The sequence below is a fragment of the Danio aesculapii genome, chromosome 18, assembly GCF_903798145.1.
Source record: "Danio aesculapii chromosome 18, fDanAes4.1, whole genome shotgun sequence".
Taxonomy (NCBI): Eukaryota; Metazoa; Chordata; class Actinopteri; order Cypriniformes; family Danionidae; genus Danio; species Danio aesculapii.
Window position 1 is genome coordinate 26,861,156 of NC_079452.1, and position 18,336 is coordinate 26,879,491.

General features: G+C 37.2%; 2 protein-coding genes across 2 annotated transcripts in view; one reads left to right on the plus strand and one right to left on the minus strand.

Annotated features, from left to right (window-relative positions):
* Positions 1-5,370: 5,370 nt before the first annotated feature.
* On the minus strand, positions 5,371-10,807 carry sdr42e1 (short chain dehydrogenase/reductase family 42E, member 1). Its single transcript, XM_056478365.1, has 3 exons — positions 10,758-10,807; positions 10,391-10,469; positions 5,371-7,221 (listed from the first exon to the last, which is right to left on the minus strand). Exons 2-3 carry the CDS (start codon positions 10,453-10,455, stop codon positions 6,123-6,125), a joined length of 1,164 nt encoding a protein of 387 aa, XP_056334340.1. The 5' UTR covers positions 10,456-10,469; positions 10,758-10,807; the 3' UTR covers positions 5,371-6,122.
* Positions 10,808-12,292: 1,485 nt separating this feature from the next.
* Positions 12,293-18,336, plus strand: part of nedd4a (NEDD4 E3 ubiquitin protein ligase a) — a 126,236-nt gene continuing 120,192 nt past the window's right edge. Inside the window, exons 1-2 of the mRNA XM_056478944.1 lie at positions 12,293-12,545; positions 16,944-17,017. Coding sequence (XP_056334919.1) covers positions 12,495-12,545; positions 16,944-17,017 — 125 coding nt within the window. The 5' untranslated portion in view covers positions 12,293-12,494. The remainder of the gene's footprint in view (positions 12,546-16,943; positions 17,018-18,336) is intronic.

Sequence of the window (18,336 nt, forward strand, 5' to 3'; positions counted from 1 at the left end):
TTGTCAATTTCAGTTTTTGTAAAGTTGAAAGGTCTTTACAGTCAATGGCGCGCTGCGCGGAGGAATTTTCTCGCTTTGATTTTCCGTGATTGTCCTCGAGAACTCCCTTGCAGCGATTTTAAGGAACGTAAAATTCCCCTCTGATGATTTCACGATGATTAAAACGTTGGCTGAGTGCGTGGATTGACGACGACGCGTTTAGCAAACGTTAAATTCGGCCCTAGTTTGTGCGAGAGGAATGCGCGGAGGGAGACCGGCTGTGATGTGGCGCTCTGGAATGTGGTTAATGCCGGAGCGAAACAATGATAGAGAGCAACTCAGCAAGGGGGAGCAGAATCCTGAAAAAAAGTCCTTTGGAGAGCCTATGTGTGTCCACTTTCATCCAGCGGGCCAGATTAAAGATTTAACCACACAGACCAGCCCACAGAAAATAATTAAAAACTCAACTGATCATCTCTAAACTTTAAACAAGCACCTCTAGTGAGTGTGTGCATTTGAACTGCTTAATATAAATGATTATTAAGGAAACTATATCGTGCAAGTCTTTATATTTGTGGTTTATAAAACATCTACCTATGCTGTGTTGCGCAGGTAACTTCAAAACAACAGCACTATCTAACTATCTATCATACACTGGATGTTAGCACTGAATCTGGGGGAAGGGCAGATCCCAAACATTTCATTCATGTGCAAAAGCTATTGTCACCAACTTGCATATATTCTTTCAACATAAAATACAGTGGCTTGTATTTCAACACTCAAGCCATGCTTAAACGTCAGTGAGCAAACGATCAAAGCAAGCAGTGCTATTTATTGTAAATACAGCTCAAACTCATGTTTACAAGTGAACTGTTTGACAAAAAGACACGTGTTTGGTTTCGATTGATCCATACAATAGATGTAGTGTTGAAAATGAAGTTTTTGTTGTATGTTTGTGGTTACTGAAACACGCTGATATCTCGTGTGATAAGTTACACCTGAACAACTGTGAACTTGAGCACAACCTGTTGACATTTTGTCTACACATTGAAATTCATACCTTGAATGTATCCTCCCAATGTAATAAAACTGTGGGATAACTTTTCAGTTGTACTCGTGTTTGTGTGTGGGTGTGCATGTGTTTTTGTGACACATCAGGACACAAACTTGTATAATGACATGAGTATTACACAGGTATTAAAGCAGAAGGTGAATTACAAGGACATTATAGGGACACCATTTTTAGAAATTCAAATATACAGTTTCTTGTGAGGGATGGGTTTAGGTATAAGGTTAGGGTTGGGCAATATAAAATACAGTTTGCGCAGTATAAAAACAATGGGAACATATGATATGTCCCCACAAATTCACAAAAAAAAAGTGTGTGTGTGTGCATGAGTGAAAATACACTTTCAATTTCAAGATCACAGGTTCAAATTCTATGCATTTACATTAATATGCATGCATGAGTCTCTTTGAATGAAACCATTTAAAATATGATAAAAAAAAAAAAACATATAAATATTTTAAACGGTGCTCTGTGTCTGTTAATAATCAAATATACAGCGCATCCAGAAAGTATTCATTATTATTTTTTTATGTTACAGCCTTATTCCAAAATGGATTAAACTCATTTATTTCCTCAACATTCTACACACAATCCCCCATAATGACAATGTGGGAAAAAAAGAGTTATGAAATTATTGTAAATTTTATAAAAATAAAAAGCTGTAAAATCACCCGTGCATCAGTATTCAGCCTTTGGCGTGAAGCTCTAAATTGAGCTCAGGTACATTCTGTTTCCACTGATCATTCTTGAGATGTTTCAGCAGCTTCATTAAAGTTCACCTGTGGTCAATTCAGCTGATTGGACATGATTTGAAAAGGCATACACCTGTCTATATAAGGGCCCAGGGTTGACAGTGCATGTCAAAGCATGTCTTCTTCTGTAGAGAAAGGAGAACCTTACAGAAGGACAACCATCTGTGCAGCAATCCACCAATCAGGCCTGTATGGTAGAGTGGCCAGACGGAAGCCACTCCCCGCCTGGAGTTTGCCAAAGGGCATCTGAAGGACTCTCAGACCATAAGAAACCAAATCCTCTGGTCTGATGAGACTCAAGTTGAACTCTTTGGAGTGAATGCCAGGCGTTATGTTTGGAGAAAACCAGGCAGCGCTCATCACCAGGCTAATACCATCCCTACAGTGAAGCATGGTGGTGGCTGCATCATGCATGATGTTTTTCAGCAGCAGGAACTGGAAGACTAGTCAGGATAGAGGGAAAGATGAATGCAGCAATGTACAGAGAGATCCTGAATGAAGACCTGCTTCAGAGTGCTCTTGACCTCAGACTGGGGTGACGGTTCATCTTCAAGCAGGACAATGACCCAAAGCACACCGCCAAAATATCAATGGAGTGGCTTCACAACAACTTGGTGAATGTCCTTGAGTGGCCCAGCCAGAGCCCAGACCTAAATCCTATTGAACATCTCTGGAGAGATCTGAAAATGACTGTACACCATCGTTTCCCATTCAACCTGATGGAGCTTGAGAGGTACTGAATGAATAGAGGTAATGAACTTAATCCATTTTGGTATAAGGCTGTAACAAAACAAAAAATGTGGAAAAAGTGAAGCGCTATGAATACTTTCCGGAAGCGCTGTAAACATTGATAGTATAACTCTTTATACAGAAATCAATATTCTCCTGCTTTACCTGAGAATCAAGATGCTTTTTGAATCTCAAGTGTACTGTAAAAGTCTGCGTGAACCGGAAGTTGTAGACTTTAATTTCATTATGATGAAGTATTTGAAACGGAAATTGAATATTTAAGAGGGGGCAAAGAATTATTTTTGAGCTCCTCCTCTCGTCTTTCACTTACAGTGAACTAATGGTTGGAGACGCAAGTATATTTCTGCCAATCGGTCAAACTGATGTCAGAGAAAGACTGCCATTTCCGAGCGGAAGAAGATTTTGATTACAGATTACCAAAACAAACATTTTTAGTAGATTAACCTGCACAGATTAATTGTTCACTTTAGGACAAACAGGGTGTGCACTGAATATAAACACTGTAAATTTAGATTTTATGCAGATTTTAATATTAAAGGGCACCTATTTTACTCCTTTTTAAATATTTAGGCTAAAGTCTTTTGTGTCTCCATAATGTGTCTGTAAAGCTTCAGCTCAAAACACCCATCAGATTATTTATTATACCTTTCAGAAGTTTGGAATTTTCATCTCTGAGCATCTTGTGGTTGTTTTTGTTGCCTGTGCTTTTAATGCTGTTTCTCCCCGCCCACCGTTCCCACATGCCTGTCAGGGTGTGCCTCAATCTCCGCCTCGGCTGTGTCAGATAAACAGCACAGTGACAGACATGAAGGAAGCAGATCTCATATAACGTTTGTGAGAAATACTACAGTAAGAACTTTACTAATGATTATTTAATGTATTTGTTGTGGAGTTAATTCAAGATTTCCATGAGTCACACACAATGTCGTTACAAAGTTCATACACACACCCACACAGAGCATGCACATTTAACTTTGTGCGGTTTTTGCACGGCAATTGTGACAGGATACACATTACTATCCACTGCTGTATGGATATCTGTTGTGTTAATATCAACACAGGCTCATTGTGAAAACGTAGCTCTGCGGACGTTTCTGGAGACAGCGAATTACGTAGGCGGAGGTACGTATGGCTGCATTTAATTTCTTTAAACGAACGCTACGGGGTGGTGTGACGCCGTTCCTTTTTGCGCTTACCAGCTGACCTCCATATGGACGGCATTCCAGCTGCAACTAGTTTGTCCCGTTAGCGTGCCACGTCCGTCGGCGGATTTGAGATGCAGAGAGGAGTTGACCAGGAAGACGGGTGTTCGAGTCCGGTGAAGAGCGGTTCCAGAAAGAAGGTAGGACAATAACAGAATCCAAAATATAAAACAAACAAGTGAATAGCAGGGTGAGGATGTGGTAAAAAAAAAATACAGACGAGGGCTTTTATTTTTTTGGATTGCATTTGAAATGTGTTGGTTGGGTTTAGGGAAGCGGGTGGTTGGGTCAGCCGATCGTTCGCTCAGTCAGTCAGAAAGTCTGTCCAAAAGTGAGTCGACAGCGGCCTCTGGTGGGTTTACGGGAGAACAGCAGGCGCAAATGGCACTGGCGAGGGAAATTTGAGATCTCGAAAAGCGTACACGGCGACCTCTGGTGTATTCGTGAATACAAAAAATGCAGAAAAACGTGCCGCCAGGGCGTAATTCGTGGTCTCCAGAAACGTCCGTGGAGGTACGTATTCAGAATGAGCCTGGGTTGGTTAATATACAAAATAAACCTGATTTAACGTCCACAAACCAGGATTGAAGCATCTTCTTTTATAATCATCCTGACACACAGCTGTGGCGATGATTTAAGACGGTAAAATGTAATTCATAACAAACATGCAGTTTTAAAAACATTTTAAACTTGTAAAACTCACTCTTGATCACATTTGATGATGATTGATGATCACAGAGAGCTGAACAGATCTTTTAATCCCAGTTCAATTTAATTCAATTCAATTCAGTTGCTTTGCGCATGTCCTTTGATATGATTATACACGCTAGAGATATGTTAATATGGCACTGTCAATCTATTCGGTGGGCGGGGAAACCGTACTCCAACATCACGTTGTGGTTGGCCTCAAAAAAAGAGACTTATTGTGTTTCTATCACCCCAATATGACTGAGGACACACTATACCTGCACATAGTTCTGTCCAAACAGCTTACAAAAGAGGATTTTCATCATAGGTGGCCTTTAAGGGATTGGCCATATTTTAAATTATGCCCTGCATTGTGTTGTGTTTTAAAGCTGAAGGAAATGTCTGTTTATTACAAATGTTTAGGTATTTTCTTGATGTTATATTAGTTAACATCACATATACAGTAGGAGTCAACAATTTGAAGTGGATCAAAATCTTTGTCATAAAACTATTAAACAACTATTAAATTGACTTGAGACAATTTTGAAAAACCTTTTTGATCCACTTCAAATGTTGACTACTGTATATAACAAATAGTATAGTGGATTATCATGATTTCCACAAAAATATTAAGCAGCAAAAACAATTTTCTGCACCGATGAAAAAATATTTTCTTGCTGTAAATATATTTTGCATTGATAAAAAAATAATATATTTAATAATAGAGTCCTAAAAGAGAAGTAAAGCATCATACTATAATGATTTCTGAAGGATCATGTGACACAGCAGTCTGTGGTAATGATGATGAAAATTCAGCTTAAAAAAATGTATATATACACCCCATTTTGAAAATGAATATTTTTCTCCATTTCTCAGTGAATGTATTTTGGTGCATTTAAACAAGACATATTTATTAAACAGATATGTTTATTAAAATTTCATTTTAGTCATCAAACATATTTAGAATAATATGGAAAGATAATACAAATAAATTCAAGAAAAATATTGCAAAAAAACATTACAACTTACAAAATTTCAAATAATTTGTCGTTTTTTTTTTTTGCTTCTCTTGATTTTTCCTCTTTTTTAAAATTTGCATTTAATATCTTTTATAAAATATAAATTTGGCTGTACTAGTTTTTGGACCGTTATCGTGAGTTATTTTGATAGATTAGCTCCAGATTTGGCTTCAGTACTGACTAATCTAATGCATATGCACAAATATAATACCGTAGAGCTTCTTATTAAAAATATGAACTTAAAAGATAGACTGAGGGGTATATATGGATATAAAATAAATAAATGTATATTTATGAGCCAGGTGAGCTGAATAAATATCTTAAAATATTAACATTTATATATTTATCTTATTAAATATCAATTTTATTAAATATTATTGATGTTATATTCATTTACATCACATATATAGCACATTTGTTTCACCAGTCAGGTATTGTTTTCTATATTGTGTGTTTTTTTATTTTGCACAATAAGCAGATACTAAAATAAGCAAAAAAACAACAACAAGACATGATGCTGTTTTTTATAAACCATAATTAAAACATAATTTACCAGCATATATAGTATAAAATCCCTTATATGAACATAAATGATTTTAAAACTAACAAATCAAATCAGTATAAACCTCACATGAGGCACAGCACTACACTAAAACCATGCATTTTACTGTCCCACAACCGGAAGGCAGGAGAGAAGCACAGCTACGAATGCAACCACCACGAAAACATCTAAAATTAGTTTCCTAATTGACGACCGGCTGCGCTTTTTCCCGTGACCTCTGGCTCGAAACCATTGCACAACATCTTCCAGGTCATACAGTTTAGGCTCGTATCCCAGCTCCTCCCGAGCCTTACGCATACTGAAATAGTGCGTGACGCCAGTCTTGTAGACCTCAGTACGGGTCAGCAGCGGCTGGAAGTTATAAATCCGACCCACAACGAAATGAACCATCTCCGTTAGGAATGCAAAGAAGTATATCATCGATAAAGGCAGTCGGAGAGTGGGGAACGAATATCCCAAACCCTCCACCAAAGGTCTGAAAAACTCAAAATTATTCACAGGCCTTCCGTCGGATATAAAATAAGCCTGTCCGGCGGCACGGTACTGCTTTTTTTCAGATAACGCATCAGCAGCTAACAGATGCGCGGAGACTAGATTATCCACATGAACAAACTCCACAAGACTATCAGGATCACCATACACAAATCTGAAAATCCCGTTCTCAATATAACTAACAATCCTAGGAAGGTGTCTTTGCTCCCCAGGCCCATATATTCCAGCAGGACGCAGTGCGCAAGTTCTGAGGACACCTGTGGTTTTATTTAGCGCCGAATTGTTGGCTTTTAATACCTTCATTTCTGCTATGGACTTAGTTCTGGAGTAGTGATCAGGATGCAGGTGCAAAGGCAAATAAGGGAGGCTTTCATCTCCATTCTTAATCTCCTGACCTCCGAATACTACGTTAAATGTGCTCGTGTAGATCAGTCGCGGGACGCCGTGTGCCACGCAGGCCTGCAGGATGTTCTCTGTACCCTTGACGTTCACTTCTTCGATGAGTTTGCGATTGAGCTGTTCCCGTCCTGACATCCCATAGGAGGCGATGTGGAACACGCAGTGAGCGCCACGAACAGCTTTTTCTACCTGTGCGTAATCCCGGATGTCTGCTTGCATGAATATCAGACCCTCGGGGAGATCTTGGATTGGCGGACTCACATCAAACAGGACAACATTAGAGGAGGTTTTGAGGAGAGCGCAGGCGAGGCTGGAAAAGAAACAAATTTGCACACGCAAATTTAAATTAAAAATAAATATTTGCCAACTAACAAAGTAAAAGAAATGATAAAATATAAAACATTACATAGATGAAATCCTTGTAATGGTATACTTAGTATCTACAGTGCATCCGGAAAGTGTTCATAGCGCTTCCCTTTTTCCACATTTTTTATGTAACAGCCTTTTCCAAAATGGATTAAACTCATTTATTTCCTTAAAATTCTGAACACAATACCCCATAATGACCCTCTTTGCAGTATCTCTCAAGCTCAATCAGGTTGGATAGGACGCGACGATGTACGATGTCATTTTCAGAACTCTGAAAATCAGAGATGTTTAATAGGATTTGGATCAGGGCTCTGGCTGGGCCACTCAAGGAAATTCACTGAGTTGATGTGAAGCCACTCCATTGATATTTTGGCGGTGTGCTTTGGGTCATTGTCCGGCTGGAAGATGAACTCTCGCCCCAGTCTGTGGTCAAGAGCACTCTGAAGCAGGTTTTCATTCAGGATGTCTCTGTACATTGCTGCATTCATCTTTCCCTCTATCCTGACTAGTCTTCCAGTTCCTGCTGCTGAAAAACATCCCAACAGCATGATGCTGCCACCACCATGCTTCACTGTAGGGATGCTATTAGCCTGGTGATGAGCGCTGCCTGGTTTTCTATAACGTAACGCCTGGCATTCACTCCAAAGAGTTCAATTTTAGTCTCGTCAGACCAGAGAGTTTAGTTTCTGATGGTCTGAGAGTCCTTCAGATGCCTTTTGGCAAACTTTTGGGAGTGGCTTCCGTCTGGCCACTCTACCATACAGGCCTGATTGGTGGATTGCTGCACAGATGGTTGTCCTTCTGTAAGGTTCTCCTCTCTCCACAGAAGAACGCTGGAGCTCAGACAGAGTGACCCTCAGGTTATTTACCACCTCTCTGACAAAGGCCCTTTTCCTCTGATCACTCAGCTTAGATGGCCGGCCAGCTCTAGGACGAGTCCTGGTGGTTCAAACATCTTCCACTTACGGATGATGGAGGCCGCTGTGCTCATTGGAACTTTCAGAGCAGCAGAAATGTTTCTGTAACCTTCCCCAGCCTTGTGCCTGTCTTGGAGGTCTACAGACAATTCCTTTGTCTTCATGCTTGGTTTGTGCTTTGACATGCACTGTCAACCCTGAGACCTTATATAGACAGGTGTATGCCTTTTCAAATCATGCCCAATCAACTGAATTGACCACAGGTGAACTCCAATGAAGCTGCTGAAACATCTCAAGAATGATCAGTGGGAACAGAATGTACCTGAGCTCAATTTAGAGCTTAACGCCAAAGGCTGAATACTGATGTACATGTGATTTTACAGCTTTTTATTTTTAATAAATTTGATATTTAAAATCTTTTTTCACATTGTCATTATGGGGGATTGTGTGTAAAATGTTGAGGAAATGAATGAGTTTATCCATTTTGGAATAAAGCTGTAACATGAAAAAAATGTTTCACTATGAATACTTTCCGGATGCACTGTATATGCTCAATATCAATAAACAAATGTACATTTTGTGACTTGGAAGAAACATTCATCTATTTTGTGAATGTACTGTTTTGAGTGAATCTATTTTATACTGAACTGTGTACCTATCTCTCAGAAAAGATAAATGTTGAAATTTCTTTAATTACTTTTGTCATAATTTTATTTTATTACAATTCTAAAGCTTGCATTCAGTACATTGCTCATTTTTTATTGTAATGGGCAAGCTTTTTTATTCACAAGTGTACATTTTTGGAAAAATAGTCCAATACTGGCTGTTTTAGTTGACTATAAGTAATATATTTTATCTTGGGCATGAAAAATTAAAATCTGTTAAAAGTCAAATATGGCTTTCGAAGTATATCCGTATACACTACCTGACAAAAGTCTTGTCATGGATCCCAGCTGTAAGAACAACAAATAATAACTTGACTTCTAGTTGATCATTAGGAAAAGTGTCAGAAGGTGGATTTATCTGCTGAATCATCTGTTGATCTGCATCCCAATCATCACAAATACTGCAGAAGACCTACTGGAACCCGCAAAGAGCCAAGATTCTCACAGAAATCAGTCAAGTTTGGTGACGGAAAAATCATGGTTTGGGGTTACATTCAGTATAGGGGCATGTGAGAGATCTGCAACATCAACAGCCTGAGGTATCAAAACATTTGTGCTGCCCATTACATTACAAACCACAGGAGAGGGCAAATTCTCCAGCAGGATAGCGCTCCTCCTCATACTTCAGCCTTCACATCAAAGCTCCCGAAAGCAAAGAAGGTCAAGGTGCTTCAGGATTGGCCAGCCCAGTCACCAGACATGAATATTATTGAGCATGTCTGGGGTAAGATGAAAGAGGAGGCATTGAAGATGAATCCAAAGAGTCTTGATGAACTCTGGGAGTCCTGCAAGAACGCTTTCTTTGCCATTCCAGATGACTTTATTAATCAGTGATTTGAGTCATTGCAGAGATGTATGGATGCAGTCCTCCAAGCTCATGATGGAGTCAGACACAATATTCATTCTGTTTCCACTGCAGCATGACCACATATTCTAGACTGGACATTATTTCTGTTCAAAACTTTTGACTAAGCAAAGTCAGACCTTACTGTCCTAATGAAATCATTAATAATCAAGGCATGATCAGATTTCATTTGAGAAAAATAAGCGTAATCTAGAGGTCTTTGCCTTTCATTTAAGCCAAATGATCAACTAGAAGTCAAGTTATTATTTGCTGTTCCTAAAACTTGGATAGGCGACAAGACTTATGTCAGGTAGTGTATAATAATTGTCCCTCAGGTTTTTGTCCTAATTTTTACCATATATATATATATATATATATATATATATATATATATATATATATATATATATATATATTACTGGTTTTTGTTCTTTAAACTGTTATATACATAATGTAACACCATTGCTGTATTTTATTTCTAATGTTCTAAGTTTTAAAGTAGATGCAATATTTTATTGTAAACTGTTTTATGATCAAAAAAGGTCAAAGTCCAGGCATACAAGTAGTTTACTGTAGTGTGCTGGCTCCATCTAGTGGATTGAGTAGATTCTATTACTGGGGTTATATGAGGGAAATTGGAGGAAAGACTTAATGGATTGATAAAAAGATCTCTTAAAATCTCACCGGAATCCAAAATAGCCTCCTCCGCCGGTTATGAGGAAGCTGTTGCCCTTTCTATTGACTTCCATTGTGTTAAGATGCACTGCAGAAATGGAGGAAAAAAGGACCTACACGTGATTTTGTTACAAGACACAGAGGATGTTTAATGCTCATGCAGGTTTAGTAAATGGTTGTGCTTTTAAACAGAATGTAAACAGTGCAGAAAATAATCACTTTCTTCGCGGACTCAAGTCAAACTCTTAATCGAGCAATACAGCATCAACGTGCGCGCTTAACATACGCAGGACTTATTAAAGACATAACATAATGTGTGCAGTGTCGTCTGTGAAACGTTTAACCTTTTAATATATTGAAATAAATAAATACATACCTCCACAATCGACAGCAAAGCGTGTGTAACGTCTACTTCCTAGGAAACGCGTGAATGGGTGGGACGACGAAAGCAATAGATTTGATTGGGTAAGAGTGAGCTGTGCTTTGCAGTGATTGGCTGAAGGTGAAACGAACACATAACTGTACGAACAAGCGAGAAAGCACATGGGTCAAAGGTACGATTTTACCATGATTGAGAGAAGAAAGCCACTAAATATCCACAAACAAATTAATCAGTCTAATTTATTGTAGCTTTCTTTCTTTCTATTATAGAAGCAAATGAGTAGCATACTTAATTGTGAATTGTAATATGCAAAATGGCAATGCAATATGTTAAATGGCAATGTATTTCTCTATATCAATTTGCATTTTCCAAAACATATGTGCAAAGTTTGGTGCAAAATGAAAATTAAATTATATCGTTTGCATTTATCATTTCAAACACAGTTTTAATATGTAAAGTGTATCCACATTTTAATGATTTATAAGATGCAAAATTAAATTGAAAATGCAATACACAAACTGAATTTGATGTGTATGAAGTACAAGCAGAAACTAGCAAAATTATCATTTAAATGTTATTTGTCCTAACTGCATTTACACTCACGTCCAGGAAACGCAGGATTGCATTTTCAGCATACACTGTGATCATTTTGCTACTGTTTCTGCTTGTACTTTATACACATCAAATTCAGCTTGAAATGAGCAATGCAAACGATGTAATTTCATTTTCATTTTGCACCAAACATTGCACATATGTCTTGGAAAATGCTAAGTGAAATACAGAAATACATTGCCATTTAACATATTGCATTGCCATTTTGCATATTACATTTCAAAATGAATTATGCTACTCATATGCTTACATACTTTCTATCTAACGTTATCTAGATTAAATTAGATGATTAGATTAAAATTCAACTTTATTCTCATTATGTACAAGAACAGGGCAACGAAATGCAATTTAGGTCTAACCAGGAGTGCAATGGCAGCAAGTGTAAGTGCAGTTCCAGAAAACTAAGGTGATATTTACACACGGATGTACTATTAACATTATCCAGGTTGTATTAACTATGAACAGAGATTTACAATAGATGAGTATATGTACCGCTTGCTATTAATGATCAGAGGTATGCAGATAGATATGAACATAATTAATGTTCAATTAATGTATATGTACAGTGGGTATGTACAGTTCAAGATGAATTAATGCAACGTAGTGCATCTATCTATCTATCTATCTATCTATCTATCTATCTATCTATCTATCTATCTATCTATCTATCTATCTATCTATCTATCTATCTATCTATCTATCTATCTATCTATTTAAGGCAGACAATTATAAAAAACATTCATTATATCTAATTTGAAAGATGAACCGATTGGAAATGTTGAATGAAAGGTAAAACAGAGGTAATTTTACGTAAACGCAGTTCAACGTACACCCCTGATGTTATGACACCGTTCACGTGAACGCTCATAAAGGGGGCGTGACGGGGGACGTAGTGGGCGTGAGCCACGCCGTGGGGGGCGTGTCGAGGAAGAAGCGCGCTGAAAGGATGTCAAACGGCGTAGTTTCAACGATGCATTTGACAAGCTAACGCCTTTCTGCTCGTGACATCTCCGGGGAACCGATTTCCGCCGAAACGCAACGTTCTCTTTGACATCTACGGATTTAGTAGTTTTTTTTCTGGTGACAAAATCGACGCAGGTTGTCATTCTGGCACGGAACATGAACATGGCCGCGCAACTCCCGGAGGTTCGAGGACTCCAAACCGATGAGGTAAATAAATTCAGCTGTCATACCATGTGATGTGTTATTATATCAGTCATAGAAATGATCATAATGCATAAACATCCGCTCCTATGTGCTATCCGTTGGGTCTCCGACAGGAAGTTCTGCTCCACTTTGTGTTAAAATAACTGTAATCCTAAATATGACGTGCGGTGTGTGTATTATGGCACATAACAGACCTGTAACTCCACGTTTACTATGGGATGTGATGGGATTTATTTGGTCTGATCATAAATATGGCTGTTTATCAGTTCCACAATCAAATTGCCGTCTCGTGATTCAAGTTAAGTATTGCGCAACATTTACAGTATCTTGTGAGGGCTTATATGATGGCATACCATATGACGTCACGTGTTTATTATATACATCTTTGTAATTTAATCACATTTAATATGTAATGCATATTTATTGTTTTTTCAGCTCTTTAATAATTAATGAGTGACACATTTCTGGATATAAACAGCACACATGTCGTAAAGACATAAAAATATGGTCGTTTTTTAGCTTTTGTCACTACATAACCCCTCAAGTAGGGCCTCATCCCTAATCTTAAAGTGATAGTTCTCCCAAAAATCTGTATTTTCTCTACCTCAAGTACTTCTAAAGTGTTTCTTCTCAGTTTTTTTAGTGCTGCACACCAAGTAAGATATTTTAACGATAGCCGAAAACCTGTAAACATTGACTTTCATATTAGGAAAACATACACTATGGAAGTGAATGGTTACAGGTTTTTCCACTTTCTTCAAAATATCGTCCAACAGACGAAAGAAACTCATAAAGGTTTGAAACAAGTGAAAAGGTGAATCTCTTTAACCCCCTCCCCACCCTCTGATAAAAGGAAATAATAGTTAAGTAAATTTACACACACACACACACACACACACACACACACACACACATCTTAATGTATACACATTATTGATGACATCATTATTTTGCGACTCGAGATCTCTCTGTAATAAGGATGTCTTTCCCGCTTAAGGATCAAAGTGTCACACCACAGTTTCCTGTTTCAGGAGGAAATTTGTATGCATGTCATTGAGCCTTTTTAAAGGAGTCTCAGTCATTTTTACACATCCAGGCTGTTTAATAGAGTGTATTAGTTCTGGTTCAAGAAGCGATTATTTCCTTTAGTAATAATAATCAATAAAAAAAGTAATAATAAAAAAAAAATCATATTGAAATTGTTTTAAACCGTATAACAGACCAAGCAGCTATTGTAAAATCACAACATTAGATATAAAAGAATAACTGTGAGGTCGTAGACTGTGATCTTAATTGATTTATTAAAGGAAAAAACTACATTTCCCATGAATCAATGCTAATGACACACTCAGATCATAAGAAAAATTATGAGAAATATAAATACAGGGTGGACCATTTATATGGATACACCTTAATAAAATAGGAATGGTTGGTGATATTAACGTCTTGTTTGTGGCACATTAGTATATGTGAGGGGGCTCATGAATGAATAAAGTTACGTTAAAACCAAGCACACCATTGTTTTTCTTGTGAAATCCCCAATAAGTTTGATGTGTCACATGACCCTCTTCCTATTGAAAAAAACAGAAGTTGGAACCAAGATGGCCGACTTCAAAATAGCCGCCATGGTCACCACCCATCTTGAAAAGTTTGCCCCCTCACATATACAAATGTGCCACAAACAATTGTTGATATCACCCACCATTCCCATTTTATTAAGGTGTATCCAAATAAAGTTGTTGATTCGATCTGTAGACAACACTATATTTTAAGTGTGTAGCAATTTATGACATAAATAATGGGTATGAGCAGTGGTGTAGTCCTTGCTATACGCACGTATCCTCAGTATACCTACTTTTTTCCACAAGCTACGGTTTGGGTATTACGACTTCTGAGGATCATACTCTCGGTATACTCACTTGTTTTGGTGATTAGACTTCCCTCATTTTTGTCTATTGAGTATTTGAGTTTTTCGAAGATCACAACAAATCAGCTGAATGAAGTCTCGCTGAAACGTTCAAGTAAAATTATAAAACAGCATGGGCGTCGCTTTAGCCCTCCTATATTTCCATTCAGCCCCCCTAACACCTTTGCGATTACTTGTACACTACTAAATAATCGCCTCAGTCCCCTTTAAATTTGATATAAAAACGGCGACAGCATCCCGCTCCTGAACTTGTTTTTTAGTTAGTCAGCAAACCACAGTGAATGTGTGTATATATATATATATATATATATATATATATATATATATATATATATATATATATATATATATATATATATATATATATATATCAAATGAATCAAAGATACATTGACTTTCGTCGTTTCTTTGCCTACTTTTAAAATTTGGATTGGGTGGGTAATAGTACACCACCCATTTTTTTTAGGACTACACCACTGGGTATGAGTAATTATTTTTAATGCATATACTCGATCTGGGGTGCGTTTCCCAAACAACGACGTAACTCGCGGCTAAACTGTCATAGTATGATGCATCATTTGGGAAAAGAACGATGTAGTGACGAGTGTTTTCCAAAACCCGTAGTTTCTCTGTCGCAGATGCATTGTTGGAACCATGTTAGTTATAACGTGAAATGCCCATAATGATGCTCTAAACAGGGTGGAGTAACTACTTTAGAGAAGAACCCCATCATTTCTTTGTGAAAATTATATTGTTTTACACGCACACACATTAAAAAAAATCCAGTATTAGTTTTGGTAAAAGCATGCACTCGCTTTCCATATTAATTGAAATATATGTAAATGGCACATAAAGCGCCTGTGTTACCTTTAAAAATGTTATTGAGAATATTACATTTTCTATTCTAAAACATAAAATCACTTACAAAAGCTAACACGTATTCTAATCTCATATATAAATATATAAATAAATAAATAATGAGGCTATTTATTAAGAAATGAAATGTAATATTTATTATTCATTAGGAAATAAAAAAAATCCTACTTTAACAATAATACCAATGATGATGATGATTATTATTATTATTATTATTATTATTAAGAAGGATATTGTTTGTTTGTTTGTTTATTTTTTATTTTTTAGAAAAGTCTACTTTTACAATTTGACACCACTGCAGAAATGTTCTACCCAACAGGCCCGTGTCATATACAGTACAGATACTTAATAAATAACCCACTATACATTAAAAGCATTAACGTATGCTGTGTTTTTTGTTTTCCCAAGCTTTGGAGACGTAACGTAAATTCCGCTTTTAAATAATAGGTCACCTACAGCTTTCGTCATGAGCCACGGCTGTGTTCAAAAGGGCATAAATGTTTTGAAAGTGCACTGCGAAGGAAGCGCAATCGTAAACATGAAGTTCGCTAAAACTGAACTGTAAAAATAGTTTGAAAGCAAATTACACCTAAAGCCGTTTGCACACCGGAAGCACCGCTCGGCGCCGCGACACATGACAGTTAAAAGTATCACACACCAGACGCGGACATTTGCATGATATTTAACATGAAACTAATCAGATGGCGCTCTGTGGCGCGGCAGAGAAATGAACAGTGTTCTGAGTCGTGGCAGGGCGCCGCCGACTTGCGGCGCCGGTGTGTGTACCCTGATAGAAACATATGTTTAGAATTCTCAAATGCATGGCGCAGCGTGGCGCTACTGGTGTGCGACCTGCTTAAGAGTGATGCTTTTTAAAAATATTATTCCAAGTTTAAATGTTAGAATGTTCTAAAGAATAGGGCATAGGGGGGATAACTGGGAATAGAACACAGCCAGGAACTATGTGACTATGGAACTATGTGATTCTATGTGATTCTAACTACAGCTTTAGACATTATAGTTGGATGTTTGCGACGCAGTTTGCGAATGTTCGTTGGAATGATGGATTTGAGAAATGCCAAATCAACATACTATGTTTGCAACGGCAGAACTTGTGACCTAACGATGGTTTTCGGAAACGCACCCCTGGTCAGTAAGCTGTGCTTCATGGCAGTGGGCGGAGCTAAAAATAGTTTAATATGCAGCAAAAGTCAGTCCTCTTTTTCAAGTGCCGTGGACTGACTGCTGTTTATTCTAATGAATTATTAGCACATTATTTAAGCTACCCCTGAGCACTTTTTGTTTGATTTTGCATTGTTTAATATGCTTTGCATGCTGCAACTCTCTGATTGGTCGAACTTTCTGTACAGCATTATGGGTAATGTAGTTCTTCTGCATGAATGCCACTATTAAAGTTGAGCAGCTTAATTAAAAGCACATTATCAATTAACAACCTCACATCAGTCTTGTCTGTGAAAGTTAATCAGTTATTACTAAAAATCAATTTACTATGGAGATATTACAACAAAACTTGACTTAGCGATCCGTTCTCTTTATCATGTGTGTTGCTTAATGAATATTTTTGTGCTTTCTTTTAGGATGAATCCAGAATCTTAAGGGTCAAAATCATTGCTGGAATCGGTTTGGCCAAGAAAGATATTTTGGGTGCAAGGTCAGTGCTTTAAGCTACTTAACACTGAACATCAACACTAGGACATTATATCTCAGTTCAAGTAAACAATCAGCGTTCTTAGTCAAAACTAAACGTTTCTTGTCCTATTTTGTATCTTCACATGTCACTCTTTAATGCATCAGTATTAAATATATTGTCTATGGCTTTAAAGATTGTCCGATAAACAGTTTATATTTGGCCAGAGATTCAGATAGCACTTTTTAAGGTCACTTGATTTAGTAGTTTGCTTTGTGTACCAGCATGGCGTTCACATGTCACATACCATCAGTTTGTTATGTCAACATGAAATCGTTTGTCCGTCCCTCCCGCATTATTAGACACTTACTGGCTTTTATCTGTTTCTAAAAAAGAAAAATTACACCTGTATTTACAGCCTAATAACTGAATTTCAGTGTTTATTACGGTTTGTGAAACTCATCTGAGAACAAGGGCTGAATACCAGTCGTGAAGTCAGCATGAAATTAAGACTGACTTTCTTATTGAGACTTTATTGTGTTTGATTCAGCAGTCACATTCAACTCCTGCTTCATTTTCTTATGAAAAAGCCCACTTAAATAGTCTTTTCCCAGTGTTCCTGCATAAACGTATGCTGTTTTTGAATATTTTGTTATATTTTTAAGTATCCTTATTCACATGGAAGGTTTGCAGTTGCTGTTAAAGGGATAGTTCACACATATATGAATAAATCTGTCACCGTTTACTCACCCTCTGCTTGTTTCAAATCTGTTTGAGTTTATTTCTAATGTTGAACACAATCTAAATTATTATAATCTTGGAAACTGCCAACCATTAAAGAGAAAATTCACCCAAAAATGAAAGTTCATTCACTATTTACTCACCCTCAAGTGGTTCTAAACAGAAGAAGATATTTTGAAAAATGTTGGAAACCTGTAACCATTGACTTCCTGAGAAGGAAGAATAATTACTATGGAAGTCAATGGTTACAGGTTTCCAACATTCTTCAGGAAATATCTTCTTTTGTGTTGAACAGAAGAAACTCAAAACAAGTAAATGATGACAGAATTGTCATTTTTGTGTGAACTGTCACTTTAAGTTTTACAGTAATGATCAAAATGGTAGAGTAATTAAGAACCCTCACCAAAAATTGACAAATAAATGCATGAAGATTTATTTTTCAAACAAATCCTGTTCTCCTTAACCTTTTTCAACCGTCAAAGAATTATGAAAATATAATTAAAAAAAGAAATTCTGCATTGATTTTCTGTTGAACACAAAAGAAGAGATTTAGAAAAATGTTTGAAACCTGTAGACCGTTGACCTCCATTGAAGGAAAAATA